Below are 10,093 nucleotides of genomic sequence, written 5' to 3'. Positions count from 1 at the left end.
ACGAAGCTATACATGCTAGCCAAGGTGAGAGAGACGAACGCCCGTGATTTGGATCAAGTTGAGTGTATCAAAGATGAGGAAGGTAGAGTTTTGATGAAAGAGGCTCTTAGATGAAGATGGCATACATATTTCCATAAACTCTTGAACGAAGAGGATGATAAGGACATTGTGTTGGGCGACTTGGAGCACTCCGAGATGCGCCGAGATTTCGGGTATTGTAGGCGCATAAGAATAGATGAGGTTGAGGGGGTTATGCGTAAGATGTATAGGGGTAGAGCTACCGGGCCAGATAAATTCCTGTTGAATTTTGGAAGAATGCGGGTAGGGTAGATTTCAAGTGGCTAACTAGGCTGTTCAACGTCATTTTTAAGACAAGAAGATGCCCGATGATGGAGGTGGAGTACGATAATTTCTCTATATAGAAATAAGGGTGATATCCAAAGTTGCAATAATTATAGGGGGATTAAGCTGCTAAGCCATACTATGAAAGTTTGGGAAAGGGTGGTTGAAGTGAGGGTGAGGACCAGTGTGTCTATTTCTGAGAACCAGTTCAATTTCATGTCGGGGCTTTCGACTATGGAAGCCATTCACATTGTGAGAAGATTGGTGGAGAGGTATAAGGAGATGAAGATTCATTGACCTAGAGAAAGCATATGACAAAGTCTAGAGAGATGTGCTTTGGCGATGCTAGGAGGCTAAACGGGTACCAATAGCATACATTAGGGTGATTAAGGACATGTATGATGAAGCTAAGACTCGGGTTAGAGCAGGTGAAGGAGACTCAGAACACTTTGTGGTTAAGATGGGGTTGCACCAGGGATCAGCTCTTAGTCCATTCCTTTTCCTTGGTGATGACGCATTGACGAGACATATTCAAGGTGAGGTGCCATGATATTTGTTATTTGATGATGACATAGTTTTAATTGACGAGACGCGGGGTGGTGTTAACGAGAGGCTGGAGGTTTGGAGGCAGACCCTAGAGTCTAAGGGTTTCAAATTGAGCAGGACCAAGACAGAATACTTGGAGTGCAAGTTCAGCAACGGTACCCAGGAAGGGGATATAGAGGTGAGGCTTGATACGCAAGTCATCCCCAAGAGAGGTAGTTTCAAGTATCTTGGATCTATAATACAAGGTAATGAGGAGATTGATGAAGATGTCACGTATCGTATAGGAGCGGGATGGATGAAGTGGAGGCTCGCTTCTGGTGTCTTTTGCCACTCAGACTTAAAGGTAGTTCTACAAGGGAGACCGGCTATATTGTATGAAGCAGAGTGTTGGCCAGTCAAAAACTCTCATACCTAGAAGCTAAAAGTAGCTGAGATGAAGATGTTGAGGTGGATGTGTGGGCATACCCGGTTGGATAAGATTAGGAATGAAGTTATTCGAGAAAAGCTGGGAGTGACTCCTATGGATGATAAGATGCGGGAGGCGAGGTTGAAATGAATTGGACATGTTAAGAGGATAAGTATACGAACCCCAGTTAGAAGGTACGAGCGGTTAGTTTAGGTGGGTAGCAGGAGGGGCAGAGATAGGCCTAAGAAGTCTTAGGAAGAGGTTATTAGGCGGGACATGGCGCAGCTGGAGCTGAATGAGGACATGGCCCTAGACATGAGGGTGTGGAGGTCAAAGATTAGGGTAGAAGATTCATAGGTAGTCGAGCGTTTCTCTTTGTCTTACTTAGTTCGTTAGCATTAGTGTTAGTATGATATCTTTTCTCCATAGATGACTATTACTACCTAGAGTTTGACTGCATTCTTGAATTCGATCTTATTTCATCTTGCTGTTATTCCTACTTGTTGCAATTACCTTTTCTTTTTCAGTCGTTCTCTAACCGAGGGTCTATCGGAAACTGCCTCTCTGCCCTTCCTGGGGTAGGGGTAAAACTTCTTACGTCGTACCTTCCTCAGACCTCACTTGTGAGAAACTACTGAGTATGTTGTTGTAAGCCGTAAAAATTAATTTTAAGGGAAGACCGTGTTCAAAAAATAACGATAATAACTACCATAGCATGAAGATATATCATAGTAAGATAAAAGGGGGACAGAGAGGGTTCCAAAAAATAAATGAGAAAATTAATTGAAGTGTTCCGACAAAAGAACTTTAGGAAGTAGCCACCCACAAAGGCTTCCTCCAATCACAAAAGTTCTTATTGCCCTGCCTTCCTTCTTTGCACCTACGTATCCTTTGGCAATTCCCTATTCCAATTTCAGCCTCAACGTCATAACTATTTCCATCCATGTCCCTTTTCATGTTCATGCCACTTTCTTTATCTTCTTCATCTTTTCCTTCCTCCATGTCTTCTTCTTCATAGTCTTCATCTTCTTCATTGCTAATGTCACTTTCAAATATGTCACTTTCAGCTTTTGATTCTTTGTTCTCGTCATCGGCCGTTTCCAATAAGTCAAATTTAGAACTAGAGCTTCTATATTCTTTCAAGAAACATAGCCTAAGACGGCCATTGCTTCTTTCAGCATGAAGATAAGTACACACTTTTGGAGCTTCAACGGCTTTGATGATTAATCTACCACCATCTCTGTGTGTGCTAACTTGTAGAGAATGGGACCCTCTTAAAGTTGTCAAAGGAGGTGGAAGTTTTCGGCAGCTAATTTTAGTATTAGAGATCACCTTGTAATTTGTTGTTGAAGATGGTGTATATTCGACTCGAATATTGGTTTTTGTTGTTGATGATTGTGATTGTACTGTGTTTGACACGTCCGAGGAAAATGAGAAAATGCTGCTCTCAGTGATATGATCAGTCCCCGTTTCACATCCCAAATTTTCAGTGCATAATGCAAGGCTCTTTTCACTAAGTCTAGACGAAGAATGTTGTTTGGATAAAGGGTGAACATAAGAGTTTTCCTTTTCTTTCGAGTCTAATTTGCGATTCAAAGAGTTAATGGTGGGGAGATTTTGAAGGGAACTCCAGCCTGCTAAGTCTGCATTTTTATTAGATGAGCACTTCTTTATATCTTCATATTTTTCATTAAGATTTTCCATATTGCTTTCTATTGCAGTTAGGCTTGGCACTTTGAGCTTGAGGGTAGTTGTTTCAATGATGTGAGACTCAGAACATGACTGGAAACCTTGATATACTACGGTTGACATGTCGAGAATAATTGAATAAGAGTATCTAAAAAAGCAAAAATATTGAAATTTTGTGGAATTCTAGAAGAGGAAGAATCTTGAATATGAATTTGCTAAGGAGTCTTAATTCTTGGTTTTTGTTTTTGTGAGGGAAAGGAGAGAAGGAGAAGATAGAAGAATGAACGAGGTATAAGCGAGGGGTTCGGTCTAATTTGTAGTGCTAAAAAGTGCGCAGGGCTATGTGCTGTGGGGGTTGGGGGAGCGGTGGGGGTGGGGGTGGGGGTGGGGGATTTTTGGACCACTTGAATTGTACAACTATTTATGCCATGCCCATGGAAAAGAAAATTAAATTTTTGAAGCTATGAGAATATTTTTGGACCACTTGAATTCTAGTATTTCATTCAATTTTATACTCCACCTCATTCATTTTATACGAATATTATTCTGAACATGTAGTTTAATAATAAAAAAATATTTTTGGCAATATAGTAAAAATCGTCAGGGAATTGTGATCTTAAACATGCATAATGTTTTTGCGATTATAAAACATGCTATTAAAGGTAAAATTAAAAATTAAAAATTAAAATTTCCAAATAAAAAAGTATGTTATTATTTTTTTGAACGGATTAGAAAAGAAAAAAATGCCATATAAAATGAAATGAAGAGAATACATAGTAAAAGAAAAGAAACAAAAAAGAAATAGAGAATTATGAGTACTTTTCTGCCGGCAATGTTTTTTTCCAATCAACCTAATGTGGAATATGAAAAATGTTCTCGATATGATGTCCAAATGTGTGATATCTTTATGTGTTACTAGTACATATAGGGACACATGACTATTAACATTTACTCCTGAACTAAACCACTTTTAATTTGTATTTTTCCTATTTTATCGAATCATCCTAAAGAGAACCAAAAAATAATCAGAAAATAAATAAAAAGATTCTTCCACATATTTTTGAACAAGAAAGCCGCACTACAACAACTTTTGGTTTTAATTTATAAATTAATAAAAAGAGACCATTCCTTCATGCATGATTCAGACTTATTTAGAGTCAAAATCCGTGTTTCATGTCTATGTATCACCAAACATCATAGGCCATGCACTTTGAAATTTCTTGGAAGTACCAAGAAAGAGTGTGGCGGTGTGGATGTAATTTTTTCTACATTTTTACGAATGTCTAAAATTCAAGTTATAGAAATAGAAAAAATTTAGGTAATAAAATAGTAGTTCCCTCTTCAATAAGCCTTGCACGACGAGAATGCAAATAAATTGTTGGGGTAAAGTTGTATTGGTCAAAATCTGACCATCACGACCAAGTTGATCGACTCCTCGCCTCAGTGACTAGGTAGTGAGAGTCAATAGAGCCCACTCTGTCTCCCCTCCATGACATCTGACGAATCGGTAAGGGCGACGCGCAAAATCACGACCAAGGCACATCAGCAACAAGAAGATGTCGAGTCAAGCAAAGGGTAGAGGAGCCTCGACTATATATAGCCAAGAAAAGCTCTCAACTAGGGAGGCTTCTGCATTCTCTCAAAAAAGGAAGATAAAAAGCTCCCTTCTTGTATTATAGAAAACGAGGAAATGACCTTGAGGAATATTTGTAAATCTACTTCCTCATCGATTGATGAGAAAGACAATGTTGAATCTTAACAAGATCAATCATGCCTCTTTCGTCCCATATGCAATCATTATTATCAACTTTTCGATCCGAAATTAATTATGTTTGACTAAGATTTACCCCTTCATCTTTGATTGATTTATCCAAAAAGGTTTTAATATCTTTTGATTCAAACAATTTGGCGCCGTCTGTGGGAATTTCTTAGTGAAAATTTCCTAGTTTCTCCCAGATCGAAACCAAGAAATACAATTACTCACCAAGAGGAGCACAGAGGAAAAACCCAACCCACGCGAGACACAGAAGCAGTGTAGAGGAAGAAGAAGGGCCAAGCGAAATCAAGGGGCTCGGAAATCCTCGCCCTATTAACCATCGATATACTAAATAAGGAAAACGGTATTACCAACCTGTTTACCCCCACCGGACTACCGGGCAAGAGCGAAGAAAATCTCATCCTCACCTCTCACTCTTTGTCCAGACAAACACATAAGACCCGCGTGGACGAACATACACAGAAACATCTCGATTAAAGGACCAAAATTGCTTTAACACAACTGAAATACCTCTTGACAGCAACATCCCTGAGTTGGACGGCAGAAGTCAGACAAGAAAGCTATAATGCATACGCAACACGAACCTAAGCGAAACATCAACACCTCGTGTTCACCAGCGTTGCACCATCTGGTGCGAGCCATACCAAACAAACTAGGACTCCCACGGAAGATGTCCAACTCTCCAGACACCGGGACTGACGACGGGCTGATTATTTTGATAAGTTCAAAATAACACCCTTCAAGGCCAAGGGCCTTCGCCAAAAAAGAGAAAGGTTCGACCTCGATCGAACGATGACGGGCTGATTATTTCGATAAGTTCGAAATAACACCCTTTAAGGCCAAGGGCCTTCGCCAAAAAAGAGAAGGGTTCGACCTCGATCGAACGACGACTGGCTGATTATATCGATAAGTTTGAAATAACACCCTTCAAGGCCAAGGGCCTTCACCAAAAAAGAAAAGGGTTTGACCTCGATCGAACGACGGCGGGCTAATTATTTTGATTAGTTCGAAATAACAACCTTCAAGGCCAACGGCCTTCGCCAAAAAAGAGAAAGGTTCGACCTCGATCGAATGACGACGGGCTGATTATTTTGATAAGTTCGGAATAACACCCTTCAAGGCCAAGGGCCTTTGCCAAAAAAGAAAAGGGTTTGACCTCGATCGAAAGACTATGGGCAGATTATTTTGATAAGTTCGAAATAACACCCTTTAAGGCCAAGGGCCTTCGCCAAAAAAGATAAAGGTTCGACCTCGATCGAACGACGATAGGCTAATTATTTCGATAAGTTCGAAATAACATCCTTCAAGGCCAAGGGACTTCGCGAAAAAAGAGAAAGGTTCGACCTCGATCGAATAACGACGGGCTGATTATTTCGATAAGTTTGAAATAACACCCTTCAAGGCCAAGGGTCTTTGCCAAAAAGGAAAAGGTTTCGACCTCGATCGAATGATGACAGGCTGATTATTTTGAGAAGTTCGAAATAACACCCTTCAAGGCCAAGGGCCTTCGCCAAAAAAAGAGAAAGGTTCGACCTCGATCGAATGATGACGGACTGATTATTTTGATAAGTTTGAAATAACACCCTTCAAGGCCAAGGGCCTTTGCCAAAAAAGAGAAAGGTTCGATCTCGAGGAGGACGGGTTGATTATCTCGATAAGTTCAAAAAAACACCCTTCAAGGCCAAGGGCTTTCGCCAAAAAAGAGAATTGTTCGACCTCGGTCAAACAATGACGGGCTGTTAATTCGATAAGTTCGAAATATTTCTAAGGCGGAAAACTGCCAAAAGGAAGGAAAAATCGGGACTCGTCATACGGGCATCCGTCTCGTACCAAAGGCCATAAACAAATGAAATAAAACTGAAGTACAAGACAGATAGCGAAGGAAAAAACTCTTATTTATACAAAGTCATAGTGAGGGCTATCGCCGTTTACATATGGCCCAAGCCAACCAAAAAAAACAACACAAACGAACGACAACCTACGAACAATTGAAAATAAAAACAAAGGACAACATTCTTCATTCGGTGTCATCACCGCCATCACCAACACCATCATCATCACTACCATCATCGCCGTTTCCAAGAGGTTCTCCATCACCATCATCCGCATCCCCATTAGCTTTGGGTGTCTCCGTGTCATACCCACAATTGATGCGAGCCTCCTGTGCTTTCGCTCGCGCTTCTTCATAAGTAGCCTCAGCTATAGTGCCCGCCTCCCACAAACTCTTATATATGTCCCGCTAGGCTTCAGCATAAACCCAGAGCTCATGCATCTGACGAGGAACGGCAGCGGAACATGACCCAATCTGAGCCTATAATTGCTCATTTTCTACCTCCAGGGCCGCGACCCGATCTCCTAGAACCGATGCCTCCTGATCAATCACGCCAATATGCTCATCGAGCCTCGCCTCCCTGAGGGTAGTTGTCACTCTCTCTGACTCCTCTTCGAATTGGAGTATGCGGATGGTATTCTCTAGGGCCGTCGCCCTCACCAAAGCCTTGGGCCAGGCACTCTCAATGTTCTCCAATCCAGCGACTTTGCTCTCCATTGCAGTCAATCTTCTCAACCACTCCACGCTTACTGCCTCAACCTTGACCAAGTTCTGGTCCATCTCCGACTGCATCGACCTCAATCTACCCTGCAGATGCTCATACTCCGCGGTGACCCCCTTACCCTACTCGAGCTCCTCGTCCTTAATTCGAATTTGTTCCTCGAGTTCGCTCTTGCTGCGGATGGTCTGCATCAATTCTTGGTCCCTTTTCTCCAACTCCTCACCAAGAGTCGCAACTCATGCATCTCACGACACCTGTCGTGGTAGAGGTGACATTTCTCCAGCATCTTCAAGAAAAACCTTGCCCGGATGTTGGCCCTGCGAATGCTTTCCACTTCCACTATATACGTCTGGAAAACGTAAAGAAGGGTTAAAACTAATACTTTTGAGAAGGGAAAAAGCATAAAGAGAAAATAAAATACAATGTACCCTTAAGCCCATGACGGTCACCTCGTCCATCAACTTGGCATCGGGAACAGACCGAAGGGACTCGTTCTCAGCTTCGAAGCATAACAGGCTGAATTGCGGTACTAGATCCTCCCTTCTGCCAAAAGATTAACACCAGAAGGGATATGAAGAGTAGGGCCGATCCCCCTGCATGAACCACCAAATGAGTAAGATCCTCTTCAAACATCCTAACATCATTAGGGTCCAGATCGGACTCAGATTCATAGTCATTAACCACCTTGCCTTTCCCCTTTTATGTTGTTGAATAGGAAGCACAACCCACTGTTGAAGATGAGGGAACGTCTAAAATCACGACGGCAGCCTCAGAAGTCTGATTCTCTACCGCGATAGGTTGTTGATCATCAACAACGGCATGGATTTCGGACTGAGCCAAGACGGCGGCAGGAGTTTCTGATTGTTGTTCGTGGTCACCAACAATTCCAATGGTTTGCTCCGCCCCTAAGGAGGGAGCCGCAATAACACCCTCTCTAAAGCCCGTCGGGGGAGAGTCGTCCAAATGAATTACTGTTGGGGGCGCTGTCTCAAACTCTACTCTCCGGCTCTTCGACAGCCCCTCTTCCTCTCCAGTAGACGGTGACTCATTCGTTGGGCGAACGACACCAGTCGGAACCTCATCCTGAGAAGCGACCCTCACTGGAGTAACCAAGGCCGCAGACTCAACCAAAGTGGCCCTCGATGAAGGTCGAGCAATGGGTATCGCGATAGGGTGGGCAGATGCGGCCGGCTGGTGAAAAGCTAACGGAGGAGCCCTTGCTCTTCGCACTCTCCCTGGCAATGACAAACGACACATAAGAGGCTGAACAAAAAATGGTGGGGGAGAAGAGAAAAACCAGTAAGCAAAAGCGCCATCTCACCTGTAAGTGGCCTGCGTCCGAACCTCTCGTGAAAGGTCGACCATGTGTGAATCCCAACTGTATGGGGAAGTATGGCCTCCACCCATTCACGGATACCTTCGACAGGTGGAGGGGGCAATCTCTCAGCTGCAAAGACGAGATAAAGTTTAGTACTCATAGAAAAGGGTCGAACATTTCACTGACAAAATACAAACTTACATACGAAGTTCCATCTATAATGGAATCCTATTGGGTCTGCCACAATATGTTCAGTCCGTATATAAAAGTAATTTTCATAGAAACAATGGTTGGTCTTGTCGTCCATCTTCACCACCAAACTCCTCGACCCCCGAGGACGCATGTGAATCTTCAAACCGCGAATAAGTTGAGGAGCAAAGATACTGAGTATATGGCCTAAAGTGACCTCATGACTGGCGAGCTCTGCATACTTGAGCAGCATAAGGAATAACTTGTACAGATATGGCAAAAGTTGGGCAGGGCACACTTCACAAAAACGGCAAAAATCCACCACCAACATGGAAAGAGGGAGTGTGTACCCAACAATGAAGGGGTAGGCGTAGAACACGCAGTACCCAGGACAGTCGGAGTGAACTATGTCGTCCCCCTCCACCGGCCGCATATCGACATAATTGGGGATTCCGCGACTAAAGTCGGTTGCCTCTCTCCCGGGGCAAGGCAAGATCACAACCACTGAGGGAACCTCCTCATCCTCCGCCACATCCGCCCCTCCGGTGACCTGAACAGAGCATTCCGGTACTGGATTAGCGGTAGGAAGATTGTCGCGAGAAGAATCACTAGCCATTTTTAGCAGAAAATGCTCCAAAGAAGTAGTACAAGGGAGAGATGAAAGATTCCGGTGAACAAGAGGGTGAGCAGAAATTCTAGGTATCAGAGAAAAGATAAATCTACAGAACTCTCCCAAGCAAAAGATGAAGTGAGCCAATCGAATGACAAGTTTCCTCTATTTATAAGAGACATGAATCCCTTGAGCATGAAATCCAAGAGTCACCAATCGAATCTGATAGGGCACGAAACGTTTCAATCTCCCAAAAATATGTGCCATAATGGTGATAATCACGAACCAACGCTTCACTACCAAACGACGTTTCAATTCCGAAACCGTTGTAACGGTCCATGAGGATCGAAAGAACACCGCCACTCCGCTAAAACTCCACAAAACGCGACTAAGGAACGGAAAGTCGTAGGTCATATTTCTCTCGAATTCGTAACGAGCATGATCCGTATGCCGAGCCCGACATAGGATGACCCCGATAGACGGAGGGACTAACTGTAGTGGTCAAAATCTTACCACCATGACCAAGTTAATCGACTCCTCGCCTCAGTGGCTGGGTAGTGAGAGTTAATAGAGCCCACTCCGTCTCTCCTCCATAACATCCGACGAATCGGTAAGGGCGACGCCCAAAATCACGACCAAGGCACAGCAGCGACAAGAAGATGTC

At 43.2% G+C, this 10,093-nt stretch overlaps 1 protein-coding gene across 1 annotated transcript; it reads right to left on the bottom strand.

The window, feature by feature from the left end:
- Nucleotides 1–1,978: 1,978 nt before the first annotated feature.
- On the bottom strand, nucleotides 1,979–3,276 carry LOC107831375 (protein FANTASTIC FOUR 3). The gene has a single exon (XM_016659141.2). It carries the CDS (start codon nucleotides 3,104–3,106, stop codon nucleotides 2,102–2,104), a length of 1,005 nt encoding a protein of 334 aa, XP_016514627.2. The 5' UTR covers nucleotides 3,107–3,276; the 3' UTR covers nucleotides 1,979–2,101.
- Nucleotides 3,277–10,093: the final 6,817 nt, after the last annotated feature.

The sequence above is a fragment of the Nicotiana tabacum genome, chromosome 8, assembly GCF_000715075.1.
Source record: "Nicotiana tabacum cultivar K326 chromosome 8, ASM71507v2, whole genome shotgun sequence".
NCBI classification, from domain to species: domain Eukaryota; kingdom Viridiplantae; phylum Streptophyta; class Magnoliopsida; order Solanales; family Solanaceae; genus Nicotiana; species Nicotiana tabacum.
Note: the sequence above shows the minus strand (reverse complement) of the source record. Positions and strands in the feature narration are given on the sequence as shown.

What these genes read in the sequence shown, in the direction of transcription:
- LOC107831375 (XM_016659141.2), bottom strand. Translation starts at nt 3,106, where the DNA reads ATGTCAACCGTAGTATATCAAGGTTTCCAGTCATGTTCTGAGTCTCAC.